Genomic DNA, 26453 nt, shown 5'->3' on the forward strand with positions numbered 1-26453 from the left:
AAAAATAAAATACACAGCTTACCAGAATGAATTTGTCACTCCTTTATCAATCAATAGGAACTTACATTTCAATAGCAGGAGCTTTATCAAATTTAACAGATAGTCACACAAAGATGTTCTGACAGGTCAGAGATTTAAGAAGCATCTTGAAGGAAAGGAGAAGGGGGGAATGTGAGGAGGGAAATACCGACGTGTGGATCATGGTAGCTGGATGCACGGTCTCCAATGACAGACCAAATATTAAGGATAAATAAGAGATTATACAAAGGAACCTCGATTATCCAGCATTCAATTATCCGAATATCGGATTATCCGGCAAGATTGCAAAGTCCCAATGCTTTGTTAAACTATGCTATCCGGCATTCAATTATCTGGAATTCAATTAACCAAAAGAAATACTCCCCGCCCATGTCTTTTGGATAATTGAGGTTCCTCTGTATTTAGGAAGGGCACAGAGATCTGGGAGGGTTTCCTAGATGCTGAAAATGTGTTGCTGGAAAAGCGCAGCAGGTCAGGCAGCACCCAAGGAACAGGAGAATCTCCTGTTCCTTGGATGCTGCCTGACCTGCTGCGCTTTTCCAGCAACACATTTTCAGCTCTGATCTCCAGTCCTCACTTTCTCCTTGAGGGTTTCCTAGGTAGAAGAGGTTAGAGGTAGGCAGGGCAAGACCATGAAAGGGTTTGAAAACAAAGATGAGAATTTTTAAAGTCAAGTAGCCAGTCTCAGTGAAAAAGTAAGCGATGGGCGAAAGAAACATGGTCCAAGGTAGGAAATACCCAAAAGCATTTTGGATGAGCTCGCGTTCAAGGATGGTGCAAGGTGGGAAATAGGCCAGAGGAGTAGTAACATAATTGAGTTGGGAGCCAACAAAGACAATACAGAAGAGGATTTCAGCAGAAGCAAAGGTGACGTTGGCCAGTGGCAGAAGATGTTATAGAGGTGGAAGTAGGGATGTTGGGCAGCACAGTGGCTCAGTGGTTAGTACTGCTGCCTCACAGCACCAGGTACCTGGGCTCAATTCCAGCCTTGGGTGACGATGTGGAGTTTGCACATCCTCCCCATCTCTGTATGGGTTTCCTCCGGATGCTTTGGTTTCCTCCCACAATCCAAAGATGTGCAGGTTTGGTGAATTGATCATGTCAAAATACCCATAGTGTTCAGGGTTGTGAAGGTGAGGTGCATTAGTCAGGGGTAAATATAATGATAGGGGAATGGGTCTGGGTAGGTTAATCTTTGGAGGGTCGGTGTGGATTTGTTGGGCCGAAGGGCCTGTTTCCACACTGTAGGGATTCTATGATTCTAGGTTGCACCACCAATTAGGCTCATGTTGACAATAGAGTAGAAAAAATCCTCAGACAAGTCAACTGTAGAGGTCCCACTAATTGACCACAATACCAGCCAGAAATGGGTCACTGTCTGTCTGGTATGTGATTATCACATGACTCATACAGGGTTGGCATGATTGACAATCTAGCATATGCTACTCATGACACTCTCCAAACCAGAATTGGTCCAATTTACCATCTTTGTCAAACTAGAATGAAAACTATAAACAGTTCAATTCTTCACATAGTCCAATTTAATTAAAAATATTTCACCTTTCGCTTCCCCTCACCCCAAACTTTCTTAATATCTTCCCAGGACAAAAAAAAAGCACAATTCCAAGCAAACAAGAAGCAATAAACATGCCAAAAATGGAAATACTCATTCTGGACAATTGGAGGGAAATAATTGAGAGTTGGTTCATCTTTGCTCTGGAAGCCATCATAATTTGTCCAGAGTCATTGGTCATGGCATCTTCACCAGAAGCTTGACCTTGAAGCAATGATAACACTTCATCAATTTAAAACCATTCACTGCTGCTCCTCAGGAGCATGTTTTCTGCCTCATTCCAACCCACCCCTCCACTCCACATCCCCAGATGAAATGAGTTTTCAAATCCCTAAGCAGTCCATTTTCTGCCAAAACCCCCAGATTAGAACCCTGACCTGTCTCTTGGTTTTGTCCACCTCTTGGCGTTTGTCCAAAAGCTGTGTACTACTAGCACTCATCGTTTCCATTGACACTGCCCTCAGCAACTGTATCTCTTCTGCTTTTTCTAAAATCCATCCTGAAGACAGCAGTGAAAAGAAAAATTGACAAGAGGAAGGGGAATTTTGATTTCTCGTTTCTGTTGATGATCTGGTTGGATGCTCCTTGGTCTCTCTCAGATCTGTCTTGTCTCTGTGTGCATTCTCTCAGAAGTCTGGAATCAGCTTGTCAGATGGTTGGTTTTGTGTGTGTGTGTTTAATGATGCTGCCTGACGCTTTATCCATGGGATTAAGTCTGGCCTGAAGATTACTAAACATCAGCAAGGTTCTCCTTTTTCGGAGCTGCGGATATCCAGAGAGTTGACTCATTTGGGCTGCTCTTTGATCGGTCTTTGCTGAGGGCAATAAAAGAAAATAAATCATTTGTGAATAAGCCAACCTCGGAGTTAGCATGTCTATTTGCAACAGTGCCTTCCAATACTAAGCAGCTAAGTCGAGGATATTAGGTTAGATGTGGGTGTTGCTGGCATGTAGAACCCTTTACTGAGTTGACACTGAGGAAATTCAGGCAAAGACCAACCACATCATTGTGGGATCTGAATTCTTCATTAGTCAGACCAGGGAAGGACAGCAGATTTTACTCTCCAGAGGACAATGGTCAACCCAATTGGGTTCTATAGCAACTTGGTTATTATGGGAATCGTACTCATGTTCCTCATCATTAGTCAAGGTGGGGTGGCACAGTGGTTAGCACTGCTGCCTCACAGCGCCAGAGACCCGGGTTCAATTCCCGCCTCAGGCGACTGACTGTGTGGAGTTTGCACATTCTCCCTGTGGCTGTGTGGGTTTCCTCTGGGTGCTCCGGTTTCCTCCCACAGTCCAAAGATGTGCGGGTCGGGTGAATTGGCCATGCTAAATTGCCCGTAGTGTTAGGTAAGGGGTAAATGTAGGGGTATGGGTGGGTTGCGCTTCGGCAGGTCGGTGTGGAATTGTTGGGCTGAAAGGCCTGTTTCCACACTGTAGGGAATCTAATCTAAATTATTACTCCAATAGTGTAACCTTTCTGCTACCAATCAAGACAGATGAGGATCATCTAATAGCCCCTGCAGAAGGATCAAAGTGGGTCAAATAACACACATTGTCTCAAAGAATGGACCCTGTGAGTTTTCACACTGCCCTTTCACCTCAGGGACCCAACAAGAAAGAAATCTACTCACTCCACCAGGATTTTAATGAAAGGATCCTGAATGCTTTCAATTCCAATCTGAACCCCATCAATCTCATCATATCATTTTTGTCACTGAACGGACGCAGAATTGGCAACATTGCTCGAGAAAGGTCATGACTGTACTGTGGTGTTAAACGTCACACTGATTCAGGAATGGGGGCTCTTCCGAAGCTGTGGCAGGGTAGACCATTCAATCCACCCAGCTGTTTGAAACCGCACTTGCGCGTGCCTGACCCAGATATTGGCTATCTCAAATTTAAAATCCTCCAACTTAACTCTTGGGGTTAAGTTCACCTTTGTGTGACAATGTTGAGAATGAATTGTCTTTCATCTGTTCTGATCATTATTTACATTGAAGTTCAAGGAGATATATAGCCCAGTCTAACATTCCTAATGTGGGGTCCCTCTGATACTCACTGTGTCTAAGACCCTAAGGTGAGATCTTGTCTTCAGATGCAAATACAACATTCAATGTCTTTCTCTTTCACAAAGGAGCAAGGTAATCTTGCCTCATCTGGTGTACCCACTCCAAATGGACTGCAAGAAGACAGCTCAGCCCCAAGTGTATAAAGGGTAAGTAGGGATGGACAACAAATGTTGGACCAGCCACATCCCCTGAATGAACAAACAATAATGAAAGTTCTCCTTTCTCAATAATTGTTCCATCATTGAAGAAGATGATGTAGACATTCTCAGTGTAGCTTGTGAGATTCTGCTATGGTTCCTATATCACAACAGTGGCTGCATTAATGAAGTATTTCATTAAGCATTTTGGGACACACTGAAAAATGTAGAAGATATACAAGCCTTGTGTTAAATGAAAAGCTATGGACCGGGATAGAATCTGACCCCACTAATGAATGGTTCGTCCAGCCACACCACATTCAGTGCAGCTTCAGTGACTATAGACTAATGTAGTTGATGTACCTTCTGGTCAACATCTGGATGCAGCAGGTTGCCAGGGCAACCACCAACAACAACAGCAGTGGAATTGTAGGAATGATGACGTACACCACATTGGGCATTATCCCTGGAAAACACAAATATTGATTCAATAATTTCCACCAAGTCATGCAATCTGTAAGATTTCAAACGACCTAAATTCCTCCTTCCCCAACAACCCACAATCAACATCCACTGTTAATTAGTGATGAGCTAAGGTTTCACAGACAGTCCCTGAAGATGGGTAATGTCAGGATGGGCTTTCACTCCATGGTTAAAACAAAGATCTGAATACCCTATTGGACGCTCCAGATTAAGCTATGGCCTTGTCAATGTGCGACAACTCTGTGTGATACTCTGACAAAAAGGTGTAAAAAACATCACAGTGGTGCAACTGGGAGATGAATCATTTGGCTCATAATCCCATTAAGTAAGCATTAAATCTATGGCAGAACTGGTCTGAGTGGTTGTATGCATTTTCCTATAGAGGCACTGATATATTGTACAAAGTGTTCTTTCGAATCTATGCATAGTAGGTATTGATATGTGTGCATATGTAAAAAAATTATTCAAACCTGAATAGACTCAGGACTGGGTTCTGATACCAGCAAGAGTCACTGGACAATCATTAGGGGTGAGAAATTTGGAAAATGCTCTTCCATTCCATTAGAGGAATATTAGACTCAACCAGAACTCAGATTCTAACCACCTAATGTAGAACAGACTAGGGTCTGAACTGTCCTAATCTTTGTGACTGAGCTACACACTGGACAACACATTAATTACTGGGATGCTAGAGAGTCCCAATGTGAATGCATAGTTCCACAAAGAAACCATTTTGGAAGGTGGCTGGGGTTAACACTGAAGACAATTCTGCTGTATGCGAGTAAGGTAACTGCTGTCAATCACCCCTTGTCCACAGAACAAAGATTCAAATATTGGCAAATAGAGTAAGAGTGCTATGTTTCTAACTCCTTATCCTATACTGCAGTAGAGATAGGGATTCAGAGCCATGATAACCCATTGGGGCCAAATTCTGATGTGATGCAAATCAGTTGTCCATTTTAAACCTTTGAGTTTTATTTCAGAATCTGGCCAAGTTGTCCATGCAGGTACAACGTGAGCTGATTATTAGCCCAAATTATTGACATGAGGCCCAATTTCATGCTAGAATTAGGCTTCCACTACGCTGGAACAAAACCAAGACAATTCTTGACCCTACTGACATCCAAACTCACAAATGAAGTGTTTGAATCACATATGGTGGGAATTACCTGATGATTCTGTCACAACCATGTGGTGTTGGTCATCGGCAGAGTTACTCGGTGCTTGAACCTTGAGTTCTGGGCCCGTGGACACATTTTCTGAAACTGGGGAAGATGAGAATCACTCTAGCTTACTTTCACACAACAACTTCCAGGAGGAACACTCCTCTGAAATCAGTTCCCAAGATGACACAGTGGAACTGAAATTCTGGTCAGGATCAAAGCAGAAACTCAGTAACAAATGAAGCAAATCCTGGTTCCACCAGCATTTGACACCCATTCTTTTTATCAATTTACTTCAGGCGTATGATAGGGGGCGAGTTTGACACTTATTGCCCATCACTAAGTATTCTGAGGGAGGGCCAGTGGGATACCATCCCCTTGATGAACCTTAGGGTGGTTTGCTTGATCAGGTTCTCAGATATTGAAGAGGACATTGGAATTTATGAATCATAAACAAGGGAAGGCCACTTGACCCCTTGACCCTGCTCTGCCAGTAAATAAGATCATGATTGATTTGATTGCTCTACATTCCCATCTATGTCTTGACAAGCTTTCACCTCCCGCCACCCCCTTTGCTAATCAAGCATTTATCTATCTCTGGCTTAAAGAAAAAGATTGAAAGTCTCTGCTTTCACTCACTTTTCAGAAAAAGAGTTCCTAAAACGAATGGCCGACTGATGGAATAAACTTCTCCTTATTCCTGTTTAAATAGGAGACCCCTTATTATTAGTTCCAGATGTTTTCATTAGAGTTAGCATTCTCTTTACATCTACCTTAGTAAGAACATTCAGGATCTTACAGATTACAACCTAGATGCTTCAAACTATTTTTTTCACACACAGGATGTGGGTTAGGCTAGGCTAGGCCAGGCCAGCATTTATTACCCATCCCTAACTGCCCAGAGGACTGCTCAGAGTCAGCCACATTGGTGTGAATCTGGAGTCACATGTCGGCCCATCCAGGTAAGGACAACAGTTCACCTTCCTCAATGACGTTAGTGAGACTGACAGGGTTTTCCCCAAAAATCGGTGATGAATGAATTTTCAATTATTAGACTCTTAATTCCAGATTTTATTTTTATTTTATTGATTTCAAATTCCATCATCTGCCCTTGTGGGATTCGAACCAAGTGCCCAGAACTTGACCTGGGTCTGTGGATTAATAGTGTAGCAAATCCACGACTAGGTCCTCGACGACGCCTTGCACCCTTTGACCTCAGGAGGAGGACTAGCTTGGTGTTATTAGTACACTGACATTACCATTATGCCACCACCTCCTTACATTAAGCACATTTGCGATGGCTGTAAAGATTGGAACAATGTCAGCCAGAATGTGAGTTCCCTGACTGGGGCTTTTAACTTGGTCCAATCAGGAAGCCCAGGCTGAAAGAGCGGCTGGGTGGCTCAGTGGTTAGCTTCACAGCGCCAGGGACCTGGGTTCAATTCCAGCCTCGGGTGACTGTTTGTGTGGAGTTTGCACATCCTCCCCGTGTCTGTGTGGGGTTTCCTCCAGGTGCTCTGGTTTCCTCCCACAATCCAAAGATGTGCAGGTTAGATGGATTGGCCATGCTAAATTGCCCATAGTGGTCGAGGATGTGTAGGTTAGGTGCATTAATCAGGGGTAAATGTAGAGTAATAGGGTACAGAAATGTGTCTGAGTGGGATATTCTTCAGAGGGTCAGTGTGGACTTGTTGGGCCAAAGAGCCTGTTTCTACACTGTAGGGATTCTATGGGATATCAACAAGTGTGTCAGAGGTTCTGTTCATTCTGAGAGTTGGGTGTGAGGAATATAGACTAGTGTCAAGTACAATGCACGTGTAAATAAAGGGTGACTTGGTGACGGGATACTAGCCTTTGTGGAGTTACTTCAGTTGTCACCCTGTGGGACTGCTCTAAACAGACCAGGAACTAAAGATGAACTCCAGGAGAATGCCATGTGTATGAATATATTTGTTGGTTTATAGTATACAGTCATTTTGCGAATGATTTTATCAATCATTTGATACAGTCGGGAATCATTCATTCGAATAATGCTCTACTTGGTGAGGAAATGGCATTAAACAACAGAGAGATAGACCCTTCTTGGAGACTGACCGCAGCAGTGATGTTTTGCACATGATCATGAGTGAAAACCACCAGGAGTATACCCAGTTGTAGCTGGAAATCTGAGTCAGGAGCTTGGGTTCACATGTATACCAGATAAGGGCAGAAGCTTTCTTCTGTGAAAGACCTCCACATACCAGGGACTTCACAACAATTCAACAGTTCCACTGTCACATTCATCAATTCCTTTGGAGCTAAATTCTTAAACTGCAATGATGGGATTTGAGCTGCAAATTTGGATTATTAGGGGCAATATGGTGGCTCAGTGGTTAGCATTGCTGCCTCACAGTGCCAGGGACCTGGGTTCGATTCCACCTTCGGATCACTGTCTCTGTGGATTTGCACATTTTCCCCATGGGTTTCCTCTGGGTGTTCTGGTTTCCTCCTACAGTCCAAAGATGTGCAGGTTAGATGTACAGGCCATAGTGTCCAGGGATTTGCAGCCTAGGTGAGTTAGCCATGGGAAATGCAGGGTTACAGGGATGTGGTATGGAGAGGTGGGTTTGCTGGGTTGCCCTTTGGAGGGGCGTTGGGGGCTCAATGGGCTGAATAGCCTGCTTCCATAGCATTCTATGATTCTAGTCCAAGAGCATAAATACCACATCATCATAATCATCACCCACTATTGTACCCATGATCACAGGAAATCCACCACTGTACCCATCACCCTGGAGTAGGGACCATACCACTAATTAGGGATGGGCATAAGTGATGGCCTAGCCAGCAAGAACTATATCCCCTGAATGAATCAGAAAAACAACAGTCTTTCTAACAGTTCCTGGGTAACATTTCCAGTATGTCAGAACTGTCTGAAACTTCTGACTCTGCTCCAGCATTGGACAGTTTTACAGAAGATATTGGGACTGTGAAAATTGTTCAAATTTCCCAGGTAACCCACAGTGTCAGTGGATTGGGACCTCTGAAGAGTCCTGAGACTCATCCTTGGGATATATGTCTGCTCTCCATCAGTAAATTACTTCAAGTTACAGCTGGAATGAAAGACAAGGCTCCTTAAAAAATAATTCTTCTGGCCAGAGTTAGCCTTTAAGTGTCTATCAAAGCCATTCTTCTTTTGTGACTGTATTTTCCTAAAACTTGGCACATTGACATTTTGCAGACTAACTGAGATTATCACATGTTGACCTTTTAGGAGCATTAATTATTAGCACTGTTCTGTGTTATAATTTTGACAAAAGTATCTAGATCACCAACAATACAGTTTGGATTTCTCTGCCCTCTGTGTTTGTTATCATATAATAATGTGGAGGTGAAAATGTGTTGCTGGTTAAAGCACAGCAGGTTAGGCAGCATCCAAGGAACAGGAAATTCGACATTTCGGGCCAGAGCCCTTCATCAGAAATGACGTTTCGGGCCAGAGCCCTTCATCAGGCTCTGGCCCGAAACGTCGAATTTCCTGTTCCTTGGATGCTGCCTAACCTGCTGTGTTTTAACCAGCAACACATTTTCAGCTCTGACCTCCAGCATCCGCAGACCTCACTTTTTACTCAATAATGTGGAGGTGTCAATCTTGGACTGGGGTGGACAAGGTCAGAAGTCACACAAATAAAGGATATACCAATAACAGGGTATAGTCCAATAGGTTTATTTGAAACCACAAGTTTTCAGAGCACTGATCCTTCATCAGGTCAGGTGAATATAGATCACCCCTTCAATAAATCATTGTTTCCCCACCACTCACCTCTGTGTGAATAAGTGTTGGCTGGTTACTTGCTGATTTTAGGACACCGACCTTTCCCTTTTAAAATAGAAGGATTAACACCAACATAGTAATATTGCACACAGTGTTAGCGAGGATACCAGGGCAGACATATCAACACTATCCGACTCCCAGGAGTGACGTACAGCCTGAATCTTGTCAGCCAGGAAGTACAGCAGCATTGCTGGGTCCACATCCTAAACCAAACAGCCTTTCACCACAAGGTTGTTGGATTTCAAGAAGGAAGCCCTTCATCCCCTTCAGGAGGATTAACTGGAACGAGCAATGAATGTCCATTCCAGCCCTACCATTGATGAGTATCTCCAGAAAAATAACCTGTTTAAAAGGAGTTCCATTGTGCATATTTCTGCTGCCTGGTCACCTATCGTGAATTCTCAACTATGGTGTCGTATCTTTGCATCTAATACCCTAACTCTGGTAAATACAAATCAATTTTTAGTTTTTGCAAAGTGAAAACAGAAATTGCTGGAGAAACCCAGCAAGTTTGGCAGCATCTATGGACAGAAAGCAGAGGTAATGTAATCCTTCTTCAGAACTTCAATGCATTTTGTTTTTAGCCATCTATCATTTTGGGGAGAGGTGGTGTTCTAGTAGAATTAAGCTTCAGGAGTTGCAGGCAGCCTCCTCCTGATAACTCTGAACTCCCTCTTCATGTTAGTATGAGTCTACATTCTTATGGAATAATGTGGAATGCTGAACTGCACTAAAGATGCTGTCAGAGTGCAATCTGTGGTTAGAATTGGTATTGACCCATGCAATTTAAATTATCACAGTGTACAGTTCTGGTCGCCACATTACCAAAAGGATGTGAACGCTTTGGAGTGGGTGTAGAGAATGTTTACGAGGATGTTGCCTGGTATGGAAGGTGCTAGCTATGAAGAAAGGTTGAGTAGGTTAGGTCTGTTTACATGAGAAAAAAGGAGATTGAGGTTTACAAAATCATGAAGGGTATAGACAGGGTGGATAGAGACAAGCTTTTTCCCAGGGTGAAGGATTCAATAACGAGAGGTCACGCTTTCAAGGTGAGAGGTGGAAAGTTTAAGAGGGAGACACAGGGCAAGTACTTCACACAGAGGGTGGTGGGCGTTTGGAACGCGTTACCGGCAGAGGTGGTAGAGGCAGGCACGGTAGATTCATTTAAGATGTGTCTGGATAAATGCATGAGTAGATGGGGAGCAGAGGGATACAGATGCTTAGGAATTGACCGACAGGTTTAGACAGTACATTTGGATCAGCTCAGACTTGGAGGGCTGAAGGGCCTGTTCCTAGGCTGTAAATTTTCTTTGTTCTTTGTTCTTTGAACAGAAGAGTTTCATGCAAAACAGACACAAGATAGCTGAAAGATAAACTGTGGATCAGCTCTCTCGGAATGCTCTGGGCATAACAATAATAGTAATGTTATCACTTTCCAAATCTCTGTCACTAAGAGCTGAAGATCAAAATCCAACTTAAAAAAACAGTTCTGAGGAAGGGTCAATCAACCCAAAACATTAACTGTAATTTCTCTTCATGGATGCTGCCAGACCTCATGATTTTTTCCAGCGATTTCTGATTTTCCCTCTGATTAAATACTGTCATGAAATATGCAAGAGAATAGTGACATTTTACTTACCATAACCTGACTCCACAAGGTCTTCGGATTCATTGGTCAAGAGGTTTTCTGTCAACAGTGAAAAGAATGGTAAAATGGAGCATCCTTTTATCAACATTGTGATATTAAGGACACAAAACAAAATGCAACATTGTCCATATTAAAAGAACTGGTTATAGGGATATTAGTTCATGTTTATGGGATATTGTGAGCAGCTTTGATCTCTTGGCTAAGAAAAGAGATACTTATCATTGTGGGAGTGCAGCACTATCTCCTGGGATGGCAGGGGTGTAGTTTGAGGAGAGGGTTGGTTGACTGTGCCAGCACTCATTGGAGTTCAGAAGACTGAGAGGAGATTAGATTAGATTACAGTGTGGAAACAGGCCTTTCAGCCCAACAGGTCCACACCTACCCTCCGAAGAGCAACCCACCCAGACCCATTCCCCTACATTTACCCCTTCACCTAACACTACGGGCAAGTTAACATGGCCAATTCACCTAACCTACACATTTTTAGGGCTCACAGGAGGAAACCCACACAGAGGAAACCCACACAGATATGGAGAGAATGTGAAAACTCCACACAGACAGTTGCCTGAGGCGGGAATTGAACCCAGGTCTCTGGCGCTGTGAGACAGCAGTGCTAACCACCATGCCGCCCACCGGTGAGAGATCTTACTGAAATGTTCTGAGTGGGCTGGGCTGAACAGACTAGAGGCAGGAGTTAGATTTCCCCTGACCAGGAGCTCCAGAACAGTGGGCGGCACGGTGGCACAGTGGTTAGCACTGCTGCCTCACAGCGCCTGAGACCCGGGTTCAATTCCCGACTCAGGCAACAGACTGTGTGGAGTTTGCACGTTCTCCCCTTGTCTGCGTGGGTTTCCTCCGGGTGCTCCGGTTTCCTCCCACAGTCCAAAGATGTGCGGGTCAGGCGAATTGGCCATGCTAAATTGCCCGTGGTGTTAGGTAAGGGGTAATGTAGGGGTATGGGTGGGTTGCGCTTCGGCGGGTCGGTGTGGACTTGTTGGGCTGAAGGGCCTGTTTCCACACTGTAAGTAATGTAATCTAATCTAATCTAAACAAGGGGTTATGGTCTCAGTAAGCCATTTCAGACTGAGATGAGGAGTATTTTCTTCACTGAGGGGCTGATGAGCCTGCGGATTTCTCTTCCATAGAGGCCTTCGGAGGCTGCATCTCCACATATATTTAAAAAGCAAAAATATATTTCTCAAGACTTAAAATGACAAAGGGTATAGTAACAGAGCAGGAATATGGCGTTGTGATAGAGGATCAGACATGATCATGCTTAATTGCCGAGTGGGATTGTTTAAAAATTTATTCACAGGATGAAGGTGTTGCTGGCAAGGCCAGATTTCTTGCCCAATCCCAATTTCCCAGAGGGCAGTTAAGAGTCAACCACATTGCTGTGGGTCTGGAGTCAGATGTAGGCCAGACCAGGTAAGGATGGCAGATTCGTTGCGTAAAGTACATAGTGAACCAGGTGGGTTTTTCCTGACAATAGACAATGGTTTCATAGTCATCATTAGAAGTCGGGAATTAATAGTCTATTGAATTCAAATTCCACCATCTGTTGTGGCAGGATTGGAACCCAGGTCACTGGGATATGACCTGGGCCTCTGGATTAACAGTGAAGCAATAATACCACTAAACCATCGCCTCTCCAACTGGTGGCCTGACTAGCCTTCTGCTGTTTCTAGCTTCTGTGAGGCTTAATTATTCCAAATCTAGGACAGTTTGGTAAGTTTTATATTGACCAACACCACACGATGTGAAAGGTCACATTCCATTGCAACAATAGATGAAGGAGAAGTGTAACTGGTCCCGCATCAATTCCTCAGCAGTTGTTTCAGCCCAATGGACCAGTCATACCTGAGGCATACTTGCAGACAAAGTTGTGCTTCATGTTACACCTGTCATCATTCCACTGATAGAGGTAGGGGCCTCCCAGCCCAGGCTGAGCGGTCAGTTGGTGATACATCACTACACAAGCCTCACTCCCACACGAAGGCTCATCTGCATACCAGTTCCTAGAATAGCAGGAAGTAGAGATGGTCTGATTATACCTTGCTTTCAGAAGGAGAGAAGAGAGAGCCTTATTAGAACAAAGCAATAAATTGCTTGTGAAAGAAATTAAGGATCATCTTCAATCCAAAGAGGATTCACAGACAGTAGTAAACCTACTTAATGTTAATGGATCAAAATCCCCTCCTAATGGCATTGTTGGACTTTAGATTAGATTACTGAGTGTGGTAACAGGCCCTTCGACCCAACAAGTCCACACCGACTTGCCACCCACCCAGACCCATTTCCCTGCCTCTAACACACGGGCAATTTAGCATGGTCAATTCACCTAACCTGCACATTTTTGGACTGTGGGAGGAAACCGGAGCACCCGGAGGAAACCCACGCAGACACGGGGAGAATGTGCAAACTCCACACAGTCAGTTGCCTGAGGTGGGAATTGAACCCGGGTCTCTGGCACTGTGAGGCAGCAGTACTAACCACTGTGCCACCGTGCCGCCCACTGTGAAGACAACTCACTACTAGTTTCTCAAGGCTGCTGGGTACGGGCAGTTAATTATGGCCCAGTCAACAATGCCCACTGCCAATGACTGAATAAAGAAGGAATACAAGTTTAGCATTCAGCACAGGAGGATCATGAGATTGGTTCAGGAGAGAGTAACAGTATCTGACAGTAAACATGCAAGAAATGTAAAATTGGACCTTAAGAGCTTCTATAAACGTGGAATAAAACTCAATAATTGGCAATTAAGCCTGCAAACAATTTTGTTTTTTTAATTGCGTGTTTTGCCATTGTCTGAAATGGGGTTCTCAACACCAGCTCCCCTGGGGGGCCACAGCTTAGCTATTCAGGAGGAAAGTTCAGAAAAGCCAAATACTGGATGCTGAAGAGCTGAAATGAAAAAGCAGAAATTGCTGCAGAAATGCAGCAGGTCTGGGAGTATCTCCAAAAAGTAACAGGGTTAACGCTTCGAGTTTGATATGGCTCTTCTTTGGAATCAAGGAAGGTAGCAGACATGCTGAGTTTCTCCAGCACCTTCTGTTTTTATCCAAGGAAGCATTCTAACATGCAGAGCTTTATATTAGTGTGGAATTCATAATGGGGGCTCTCTCAACTAACAATTTTAAATTGACCATCAATTTTGGCTTGATAATGGTATTAAGCAATATGGAGTTAAGGCGGGTCGATTGAGCTAATTACTAATAAGCTCATTTAATCTCACTTAATGACAGAAAAGCTCAAAGGTACAGATTCTGCCATAACCCTATACTTTGAGTAATGTTTACTTGCTTTTTAATAATAATGATACTGTGATTAAAAATGCCTAATTTATGAGGACTAAACTTTTTGAGTAGATCTAATTGAGATGTGTATGAAGATTAAAAGAGTTAATAACATTCAGAAACTAATTCTCTTGGTGAAGGAGTCTAGAAAACATAGGTTTGATCCTCATCTTAACATTCTTGAATAAAACCCTACTTAGCAAAGAGCAACACCAGTGGTGGCTATAAAATAAAATCAGTAAAATCACAAGAAACTCTGAATTGTCTCTTTAGGAAACCAGGGTTGATGTGGCTAATTATATAAAGAAACAATCAATGTTACACACACACTGTAAAAGGATCACATTTTCCTCCAGGACTAGATCTTCTGGTAGTACTCTCACTTCTGAGTTTAAAAGATTGTGAGTTTGAGTCTCACTGGAGAAACTTGAATGAAAATCTTACTTAAAAGGACTTTGTGCTCTTGCTGAGGAGTGCTGACATATCTGATACTCACCACTAGAGGACACTGTCTGCAAACTTTTTGCATTAAAGAAGCAGCTCTCTGAAACGGAAGAGATCAGCATTGCAATCGGTTGGGAACGCTGGTTGGGAGCATTTTTGGAGATATCAGTACATGATGCCCCTGTCCTCTAGACTAGGCCAAACCACCACATCTCTGCTCAGTGTCAACATCAATCCTCACCTTCCCACAATCATCAGAAACCAAATATCCAATCGGATGATACTTGATTTTCATCAAGCAGCCTTTTGTCAATAGACAATAGGTACAGGAGTAGGCCATTCTGCCCTTCGAGTCAGTACCACCATTCATTATGATCATGGCTGATCATCCTCAATCAGTATCTTGTTCCTGCCTTATCCCCATAACTCTTGATTGCACTATCCCTAAGAGCTCTCTCCAACTCTTTCTTGAAAGTATCCAGAGACTTGGCCTCCACTGCCCTCTGGGGTAGAGCATTCCATACACCCACCACTCTGTGGGTGAAGAAGTTTCTCCTCAACTCTGTTCTAAGTGGCCTACCCCTTATTTTTAAACTGTGTCCTCTGGTTCGGGACTCACCCATCAGCGGAAACATGTTTTATGCCTCCAGAGTGTCCAATCCTTTAATAAACTTATACGTCTCAATCAGATCCCCTCTCAGCCTTCTAAACTAAAGTGTGTACAAGCCCAGTCGCTCCAATCTTTCAGCGTAAGATAGTCCCGCCATTCCTGGAATTTACCTCGTGAACCTATGCTGCACTCCCTCAATAGCCAGAATGTCTTTCCTCAAATTTGGAGACTAAAACTGTACACAATATTCCAGATGCAGTCTCACCAGGGCCCTATACAGCTGCAGAAGAACCTCTTTGCTTCTATACTCAATTCCACTTGTTATGAAGGCCAGCATGCTATTAGCTTTCTTCACTACCTGCTGTACCTGCATGCTTGCTTTCATTGACTGATGTACAAGAACACCTAGATCTCGTTGTACTGCCCCTTTACCTAACTTGACTCCATTTAGATAGTAATCTGCCTTCCTGTTCTTGCTACCAAAGTAGATAACCACACATTTATCCACATTAAACTGCATCTGCCATGCATCCATCCACTCACCTAACCTGTCCAGGTCACCCTGTATTCTCCTAACATCCTCCTCACATTTCACCCTGCCACCCAGCTTTGTGTCCTCCCCTGACCTTTCATTTATTTTTATAACCGATAAACGAGAAGTGGAAAGTGCAGAACTTTTCCTAAAGTTGGCCAAGTGTCAATCTCGGGGAGTTTCCAGTGGGTTTCTCACTGCGGGAATTCACCAAAGATCCTCAGTCAGCACCTTTAACACCCACGACCACGTCCATCCAGAAGGTCATGGGCAGCAAATACCAGCAGTTGCAAGTTCCCCTCCAAGCCATGCACTATCTTGACTTTTAAGTATATTGCCTTTTCCACAGTGTCACTGGGTCAAAATCCTGGAACTCTCACCCAAGGGCATTGTGGGTCAACCCACAGCAGGTGGACTGCAGCAGTTCAAGACGATAGTTTACCTTCTCAAGGGGCAACTACGGGCAAGCATTAAATTTGGTCCAACCAACGATGCCACAAGTGAATTTAAAAACATGCTCAGTGAGGAATTCCACAGATTCCCAACCATTTGGGTGAAGAAGTTCCTCCTCAGCTCAGTCCTAAATCTGTCCCCCCCACCTTATTTTGAGTCTGTGACCCCGAGTTCTAGTTTCACCCACCAGTGGAAACGACCTCCCTGCTTCTATCTTGTCCATTTCCTTCATGATTTTATATGTTTCTGTAAGATACCCCTCATCCTTCTATATTGAAATGGGTACAGTCCCAGACAACTCAATCTCTCTTTTCATAAGCTAACCCTCCCAACTCCAAAACCAACCTAGTGAACCTCCTTTGCATCTGCTCCAGCCCCAGTATATCCTTCAAGTAAGGTGACCAAAACAGTTGTGGTCTCACCTGATATTTCTGAGTGTCCGACTGAGTGACTGGTAAGAGAACAAGTTAAGAACCTCGAGATGCATCTTGGCCTGATACTTGACTTGGGTGTCTATCAGAAAGTGGGCAGATGCTTTGCCATGTAAGGTGGTGCTAAGCTCCGAAGAGGCAGCGTTGAAGGGATTCATGAGGGGCATGGATAGAATAAATAGACAAGGGGTGGGGGAGTCCAGAACTAGAGGGGAGAGGTTTAGGGGGAGTGGGGAAAGATATAAAGGGTAGCTAAGGGTCAACTTTTTCGTGCAGAGGGTGGTCCATGTATGGAATGAGCTGCCAGAGGAAGTGGTGGAGGCTGGTACAATTGCAACATTTAAAAGGCATCTGAATGAGTATATGAATAGGAAGGGATTAGAGGGATATTGGCCAAGTGCTGGCAAATGGGACTAGGTTGATTTAGGATATCTGGTTGGCATGGACAAATTGGATCAAAGGTTCTGTTTCCGTGCTGTTCATCTCCATGACTCTATGAACTATATTCTAACCATTTTATAAGTGAGTCCCAATTGAGCCATAATAATGTGCTTTGCTGATATTTACTGATGCCAACCTGCATGGACAGAGTACAGCAGTCCCTGACCATGCAGTATATGCTGAGACGTTGGTGAATAGTGACCATGAAGGATACCCTGTGAAGACACCAGCAGCCTTGGGCCATCATTCTGACCTTCAAGCCAGGAATTGTTGGCATCTAGCTTCTCTCTGCATCTTGGCAAATGGCAAGCTGCTGAGGAATGAGGTGGGACATTAATGCAAGCAACTCATCCCCACCCCTCATTAACGAGATTCCTATCTAATCATCAACATTACGTGGGAACGCCGACTTTCATTCCTTATTGCCGAAAATCTGTTTTTCTTTCTTTCGCACTCCATTTATCTCCCCACAACAATGGAGAATGGGAAAATCCCAGCCTAAAGATTTTGTCCAGTTGTGTTTTGGTGCCCTTTCTCCTGGGTTTTCTCACAACAGAGGTGATGGGTTGTATTTTTGTTTAAATTCCTAAGTCTCGTAACCAGTACTGCAGGTTCAGCAGCTGTAGGCAGCAAGCATTGTTGACTAAGAGGAGTCATTGGTACAGGAAATTCGACGTTTCGGGCAAAAGCAACACATTTTCAGCTCTGATCACCAGCATCTGCAGACCTCACTTTTTACTCAAGGGGAGTCATTCCCATCCTCCAAGCCACCAAAGCCAGTTAATTCCACGGCAATGTCATTCCATCAGCCCTTCTTCCACCTCACCCCAACAAATGGATGTTAGTCTATATTCAAGCACTGTGTGGGAACGTTTAATTGAGATCACATCAACCTGAACCCCAGCAGAACCTCCCATCAAATGATTCCACTGGGGCATTCACCTCTACCATTGGTTGGACATGAATCTTAGATCTGGCCCACAGGCACCAATTTTACAGAATATAACTGAGCAATAAATGCCAAGTGTTTATATTCGATGAGGCATTTTGATGGACTAATTGAGGAGAAGCTGTTCACACTGATGGGATTGTCACAGATTTAAGATAGTTGGTTAAAGAATTATCGAGTCATAGAGATGTACAGCACAGAAACAGGCCCTTCGGTCCGACTCGTTTATGTCAACCAACTATCCTAAACTAATCTAGTCTCATTTGCCAGCACTTGGCCCATACCTCTCTAGACCCTTCCTATTCACGTGCCCATCCAGATGCCTTTTAAACATTGTAATTGTACCAGGCTCCACCACTTCCTCTGGCAGGTGGTTTTTACATGAACCACCCTCTGTGTGGAAAAAGTTGCCCCTTAGGTCTCTTTTAAATTTTTCCACTCTCACCCTAACCTATCCCCTCTAATTCTGGATGCCCCAACCCTAGGGAAAAGACCTTGTCTATTTACCCTATCCATGCCCGTCATAATTTTATAAACCTATTAAAGTCACCCCTCAGCCTCCGACATTCCAGGGAAAACAGTCCCAGCCTGTTCACAGTCTCTCCCTATAGCTCAAACCCTTCAACCCAGGCAACATTCTTGTAAATATTTTCTGAATCCTTTCAGGTTTCACAACATCCTTCTGATAGGAGAGAGACCAGAATTGTACCAGAATTAGTGGAGAGACGTGAGGACATTCATTTATGCAGTGAATTATTGTCATTTGGAATGCAGTGCCTGGAGAGATGGGGGAAACAATTTCAATAGTAACCTCCTAATAGAAATTTGATGAAAATGTTTTAAAAATTGGTAAATACTTGCTATAGGGAAAGAGAGGGGAGTGGGATTAATTGCACAGCTCTTTCTAGGATCCAGCAAAGAAATAATGGGATTAATGTCCGCTTTTCAAGAAGAATGAACCTGCCATTAAAATACCTTTGCTCAGTCACTGATGGACCCACAACAAGAGAACAACAGGACAGTACATTCCAAAGGTAAAAACAATGAGTGCAGATGCTGGAAACCAGATTCTGGATTAGTGGTGCTGGAAGAGCACAGCAGTTCAGGCAGCATCCGAGGAGCAGCGAAATCGACGTTTCGGGCAAAAGCCCTTCATCAGGAAGCAACACAACTGCATTTACCTGAACTTGGCTGCACTTCCATCTGTCCACCCGTAGAGGTCGGGGCATCCACTGTAGGTGTTGTGGGACTGGCCCTCATCGCTCCTCCTCAGTCCAATCCAGAAATCTCCATCCGAAAGCCCAGAGCCCGACTTGGTGAGGTCCTGGAGGAGGCTCTCAATCAGCCGCTGTTCAGTGGCTGAGCGGATGCTGACAAGGGCTCCACCATCCATCTCACAAGCCTGACTCGCCTCCTCAAAGCCGATACGCCGGCTTAGGTCCTGGAAGTAGGCGATCTTGTAACAGGGGTACTCTGGGCCCCCATAGCACACGGTCTGACCTGTAAGAAGGACAATTCACACCTCACGAACCACCTCTTAGAGCAAAGCAAAAAAAAAATAAACAATCCATCACGCTAGTTTCAGCAGTAACTCAGTGGGCAACACTCTCATGTGAGCGATAAAGGCATGGGTTGAAGCTTCCACTCAGCAAAGAAATATAGGCGGCTCCCATCCAGCACAGTGCAGAGGGAATGCTGAATTATCAACAACATTCATATTTAAACAGCAACTCTTAGCAAGATGAAATATGATTCATCCAAGGATTGTTATCAAAGTTTTACATCAAGGCACAGGAGAAGGTATTAGAACAGAGGGCAGGGTGAATACAGAGAGAATAATTTCTCTTATGGAAGAATTTGGAGCTAGGGGCCATTGTGTAAAAATCAGGGTCACCCACTTTAAACAGACACAGGCGATTCCTTTTACTTTCATGAGTGTTCAGAAATCCTGCTTATGGAAAAGTATTGGAAGCAGAGTGCTTGGATAGTTTTACGTCGGACGTGGATAGATTAAATAAGGGGGTGAAAGGTTCGCACGGGGTAGGTGGGAATGTGGATTTGAGGTTACAGTCAGATCAACCATCATCTTATTGAATGGTGGAGCAGGTTCTATGGGATGTGGGTGTGAATGGCCCACTCCTGCTTAATCATATATTCATGTGAAGATCTGGACTTTAAGAGGGATCTTTAAGATGGAAAAAAAAAGTGGACAGATTTAGGGAGGAAATTAATGGCTTGGCATCCCTACTGGTTGTGGAGTGATCGAAATTGAGGAATTTGAGAGAAGAACACTGCAGAAATTTCAGTGTTTGGGAGTTTAAAAAGATAACTGATGTAGTGCGCGGCAAGGGCAAATTTGCTAAGAGAAGGGTAGTGTCAATAGAGTTTTTGATGGGGTATTTGGAATGGATATGATGGTAGAGGGGTATCCTGTCCTAGATACGAGGCTTCAAGCTGAAGCCCAATCTGTCTGCAAATGCATGTTAAATATCCCACAGTCACTATATTCATTACCTCATTGCCACTGTGGATTCTAGCTGAAAATGTGTTGCTGGAAAAGCGCAGGTCAGGCAGCATCCAAGGAGCAGGAGAATCGACGTTTCAGGCATGAGCCCTTCTTTAGGCTCATGCCTGAAACGTCGACTCTCCTGCTCCTTGGATGCTGCCTGACCTGCTGCGCTTTTCCAGCAACACATTTTCAGCTCTGATCTCCAGCATCTGCAGTGCTCACTTTCTCCACTGTGGATTCTACTCATGTACATCTTGCCTGCATAACAAAACTTGTTGTGATCAGTTCCATCCTGAGCTATTAAAAGCCATTATATAAATGCGGTTTCATCCTTTGTGTGATCCCATCACAATTAATTAGGCAGCATTTCTCCATGCCAGGGTTCAGGTGGTGATTCCCATCTCCAATTGTAGCTGCCAATTTCTCCTTCACATCAACTTTATTGGAACTAGCCTTTGTTGTAATATGGATTCAGCTCCATGGCACCTCGCATAGTCTAGCTTCACTCTCTGAGTGCTTCACAGGACATTGCAGGGGCATCTTTACATGGTATTTAACTTCTGTGCTGCACCTGTGCTAAGACTGTTTGACACCACAGACAGAACTGAAACTGTACAGCTTAGCTTTGGAATCTAAATATTGATCAGTAGAGTATCTTATTTGGTCAATTACTCAACATATTGCATCCACCCTGCCTCTTAACATGCATTCTCTAAGAAGGTAGAGTAGAACAGTGGCTCAGTGGTCAGTAACAGCCTTGGATGACAGTCTATATGGACTTTGCACATTCTCCCTGTGTCTGCGTGGGTTTCCTCCCTGTGCTCTGGTTTCCTCCCGCAGTCCGAAGATGTGCAGGTTAGGTGGATTGGCCATGCTAAATTGCCCATAGTGTGCAGGCTAGGTGGATTAGCCATAGGAAATGTGGGGGAATTGGATAGGGGGGATACTCTTCAGAGAGTCAGTGTGGACTTGTTGGACCGAACGACTTGCTTCCACATTGCAGGGGTTCTATGAAGATTAACTGGATTATAATCAGGAGTAGAAACTTGGGCTGATCATTGACCTGGAAATGTGAGCTGATAAGACACCTACTGCAAGCCACCATCTTCTGTGCGATCCTCAGCAGAGGAAAATCATGGACTACTGCACCAACGCCCAGCATTGTGTGGCATCTTTAACTGGGGAGATGCCTCAAAGTACTTCACGATAGCAAGACCCAAAATGAAAGGGTCTGAGACAAAGAGGGGTCCCATGTTGATGAATGATGAATGGTCAGAGAGATAGGTTTTAGGTGGTGAGTTAATTTGAGATGGTATGTTATCACCTGCAGAGTTGGGGATTTGTGTCATGTATTCGGAGACCTGAGCCATTAGTTCCAGCTAAACAATCAGTGCTGCACCGTCAAAGCAGTGCTCCTTGGAGAGATAGATTGTAACTACGGTCCTGCCTGCCTTCTCAGCTGGATGTAAAAGACCCCATTGTTCTCAATAATTTATTGTCCATCCTTCTTTGATATATGATAGTCAGTGTTGCTCTTGAACCAAGGCACTTCAAGTTGTAAGTACCTAATATGGCCGAGTGACTCATCAGGCCATGTGAGAGGGTACTCAGGATGTCTGAGTGGATAACTTAACGCCCCTGTTTAATGGCTAAACAAGCCACTCAGTTGTAAGACATCAGCAATGCACAATAAATGCCAGCCTTGCCAGTGACACCAACATCCCATGAAGGAATAAAAAGAACTGATGTAGGACTAGAGGCACACTTAGGCTGGGAGTGGGCATGCATGTCAATTTTCCATGCCTACCATACTTTGAGATGCAGGGAAGTGTCAATTGCATTCATCACAATACTCTCCTCAAGGAAGCATCCAAACACAAAGACTGACACAGCCAGGGCTTGGACCTAGGTTGGTATTGCTTTTCTGAGCACTTAATAACCGACACCAATGAATGCGGCTCCAATCTTGCCCACAGTTTAGGATCAACTAGCTCAGCACAAAACCCAACCAGACATTTCCTTATCGATATGTCTCAGCTCTTTACTGTCCTATTACTGGTATGTATGATGTATTATATTTCAGGATGAATTACTCTGGATATTGCAGCCAACTTCATAACTACTCTGTCAGCGCTTGAACCAGCCATTAAAGAACTGTAAAGTCAGGAACACTGCGATATAACTGTCAATTTGTTAAAGCACCTTTTCCAGTGACTAGTATTTTACTAAAATTGCCAGCAAAAAAAAAACTGACACCTCCGGATATATAGCCAAATATGAACTCATGGAAAATTACATTCATTTTAAATCTGCATTATTTTCCCTTCATAAATCATATCGACAGTTGAGAACTGTTCAGTTTCTTTTCAGTAGAAAGATTTGGCAAACCTTGCTGATTTGTGACAGATGAGAACAAAATCTACAAAATGCCCTGATCCAACAGCTGCTGTTCCCCATCAGGTGTGAGAGGGAGATAAAGGATGTAAAGTAGAACCTCGATTATCCAAATGAGACTGGCGGGCAGTGTTTCGGTCGGATAATTGATTGTCCGGATAACTGGAAACAAATGGTAATTTATGAGTGCCTGTTATCCGAACATTTCTCGCTTATCTGGCAATGCACACCATAATGCCATTTAACTGATAACTGGATGCTCAGTTACCTAATGCTGTTTTTATGGGACCTTGAGATCTTGTTCGGATAATCCAAACTTTGGATAATTGATGTTTGGATTATCAAGATTTTACTGTACCAGGGTGCAGAATATAAAGGATTCTGCTGAGTCTTTAAACAGTTGTTAAAAATCAGCACGGAAGGAAATGAGAGTAAAAGCAGAAGCAAGCAAGAGAAGCAACCCACCAGAAAGCCATGGACTGTTTTGACCAGGGTGAGGTTTGGAGGACAGAGAGTTACATAGCAAAAAGGAGACGGCAAGATAGTAACAGACATAAAAAAGCGACACAGATGTAAAATTATGTATCCTTAGTGTTTGAGAGAAACTCATATGCATATCATAGGATAAATAGACACAGTACACACCCACACATACATCCATAGATGCATGCACACAGATAGTGTCAGAAAAATGCACAGATGTTGAGTACAGACACTCACATGGATACACACAAAGACACAAACATACAGATGCATAAACATACACATGCACACAGTGCAGTGAAAATGCATACTCTCTCATATACAGATACTAGGCATATCATTGAAAGGTAGGAACGTGCAGGTACAGTACATTGTGCAATAGGGAGACACACGAACACACACTCAGACAGTGACAGTGAGAAATTCACGTAAATGTATGCAACACACTAATGACAAATTAAAATGGTGTGGTGTTACCCCATATTAGTACATAGAACATACACATAAACATGGATCTATGTGTATGTACATAAGCACATTGTAAAACAATGAAACGTGTAGCAATATTCCAAGTATCAGGACGTTCCAATTGTGTTGCCAACAGCTACGTCTCAGCCCCCAAAGCATTAAGCAGAAAGTACACATTCACAGTGTGACATGTTGCAGCCTACAATGCTTTACTACCTCAAAGTGCTTCACATTCATAAGACCATAAAAGCAGAAACAGGAACAGGTCATTCAACCCCTCAATCCTGCTCCACCATTACTACAACTCGGCCATTGCCTTCCTTCTTGTCACACGTATGCACAAATGTATTGAAAAGTGTTGCTTATGTGTTATACACAGGGTCATCATGCTCCAGCACCATCTTGAAACATTTAATATAAAGTAAGGTTTTATTGCAGTAGAGGTCATCTTTCTCTCTTCTTCTTGATTCTCCTCCACTGCCTGTCAAGTTAATGATTGACATCAGTCAGGGTCTCTGTACTGGGTTCCAGAGTCTCTGTAGCAGGCTCTGGGTCTCTATAATGGGCCCTGGAGTCTCTATAACAGGCTCTGGGGTTTCTGTAACAGGAAGAGAAAGTGAGGTCTGCAGATGCTGGAGGTCAGAGCTGAAAATGTGTTGTTGGAAAAGCTTAGCAGGTCAGGCAGCATCCAAGGAACAGGAAATTCGACGTTTCGGGCATAAGCCCTTCATTAGGAATGAGGAAAGTGTGTCCAGCAGTCTGCTGGACACACTTTCCTCATTCCTGATGAAGGGCATATGCCCGAAACGTTGAATTTCCTATTCCATGGATGCTGCCTGATCTGCTGCGCTTTTCTGTAACAGGGTCTGGAGTCTTTGCAATGAGCTCCAGGGTCTCTGTAGCAGGCTCTGGAGTCTCTGTACCGGGTGCCGGGGTCTCTGTGTTAGGCTCTGTTATGGACTCCAGGGTCTCTATAATTGGCTCCAAGGTATCTGTAACAGGTTCCAGGATCTCTGTAACAGGCTCTGGGGTCTCTGTAATGGGCCCTAGGATCACTGTAACAGGCCCAGGGATCTCTGTAATAAGCTCTAGGGTCTCTATAACAGGCTCTGGGGTCTATGTTATGGGCTCCAAGGTCTCTGTAATGGGCCCCGGGGTCTCTGTAACAGGCTCTGGGATCTCGGTTACTGGCCTCCACTTCTGCTAGCATCATGACTGCCACAGCTGGGCTGCCGCCATGATCCTGGGCATGTGCAGATTCTGTCCCTCTTTTTTCCCCATCCAGTGCTGCCACTGCTCACTGGGAATCGATGTCCTCCATCACCGTGTTCACCGATGCTTCCGGTGCTAGGGCCTAGCTGTGGACCTGGAGCCTCAGCTCACCTCTCAGCCTGCCAGTCTGGGCCGGTGGGTGAGTGTGGGTGGGGGGGGGGAGGTGGCCTGGGAAGTGCTCCTCACTCACAGGGAGACCCCAGGCTGGGGTTGAGCCATATCCAACTCATCACGGTGTTGTTGCCACTGGAGCCTCTAAGGGAAGAAACTCTTCCTTGTCTTTAAATTGATGCCTGTTTATTCTGAGACTATTCGATGAAGTACTTTCAAAATGCAAGCACTACTTTCAAAAACACAGCAGCCAATTGTAAGCACAACAAGCTCTCACAATCATAAATACAATAATAATTATGTGAGGGTAAAAGTGACTGAGGGATAAGTAATTTCCTTGCCTACAATAATAAATAGTGACCAAAACAAAAACAATTCTTTGATGTAATGGAACTATTGTGAACACTAGTCTAACATCTCATCCTAAGGACGGTACCCACGACAGTGCAGTGCCTCCTGAGTGCCACAGTGGGACAGTCATCATGATTGCTGTACCCAGATCTAATGGGGGACTTGAACTCACAGAGTGCGCCCGAGCTGGTACTTGAGGTGGCAATGAATTCCTTCCCAAGCAAGTCACTCAAACCAAAATCCAGGCAAATGTTGAGCATCCCCAGTCCCAATGACATGGGACAACTGAAAGTCCAGATGGGAGATGCCAAAGTCAGCCCAGATTGAAGTCTCTCCTCTTGCTGGTTCACTTTAGCCCTCCGACCCCGAGTCACGCCGTGACCACCCCTCCATCAAAGGGGCAAAGGATAGAATCTCACTCACCGCTCAAAACCCGAGTGCTGGAGCCGCCGCCGAGAATCCCGCTCAGGATCAGCACGAACATCCGAGTGGACAGCGCCTGGTGAGGGAGCATTGGGACACGCAGCAGCGACCACACAGAGAGGGACCGTGCAGCCCAGAGAATCCCAGGAAAACTGGGCGCAGTGCGACCCAGAGAATCTGGGCAAATGGGACGAAATGCAATCCACAGAATCCCAGGAAAGCTGGGCGCAATGCAACTTCGATAACGCCAGGGAAAAAGGAGCGTGGTGCAACTGGAGAAAACAACTCCACCAGAACTGGGGAGTCCCATACAAACACAGAAGCTGCACCGCCAGTGGAGTTACCTTCGGGGT

At 44.3% G+C, this 26453-nt stretch overlaps 1 protein-coding gene across 1 annotated transcript; it reads right to left on the reverse strand.

Annotated features, from left to right (window-relative positions):
- Positions 1-1926: 1926 nt before the first annotated feature.
- Positions 1927-26191, reverse strand: chodl (chondrolectin). Its single transcript, XM_060832834.1, has 7 exons — positions 26101-26191; positions 19271-19589; positions 12793-12950; positions 10924-10971; positions 5477-5572; positions 4188-4290; positions 1927-2427 (listed from the first exon to the last, which is right to left on the reverse strand). The coding sequence occupies exons 1-7, from the start codon at positions 26189-26191 to the stop codon at positions 2343-2345; spliced, it is 900 nt and encodes a 299-aa protein (XP_060688817.1). The 3' UTR covers positions 1927-2342.
- Between the last annotated feature and the right edge of the window lie 262 nt (positions 26192-26453).

Source organism: Hemiscyllium ocellatum, chromosome 12 (assembly GCF_020745735.1).
Source record: "Hemiscyllium ocellatum isolate sHemOce1 chromosome 12, sHemOce1.pat.X.cur, whole genome shotgun sequence".
Taxonomy (NCBI): Eukaryota; Metazoa; Chordata; class Chondrichthyes; order Orectolobiformes; family Hemiscylliidae; genus Hemiscyllium; species Hemiscyllium ocellatum.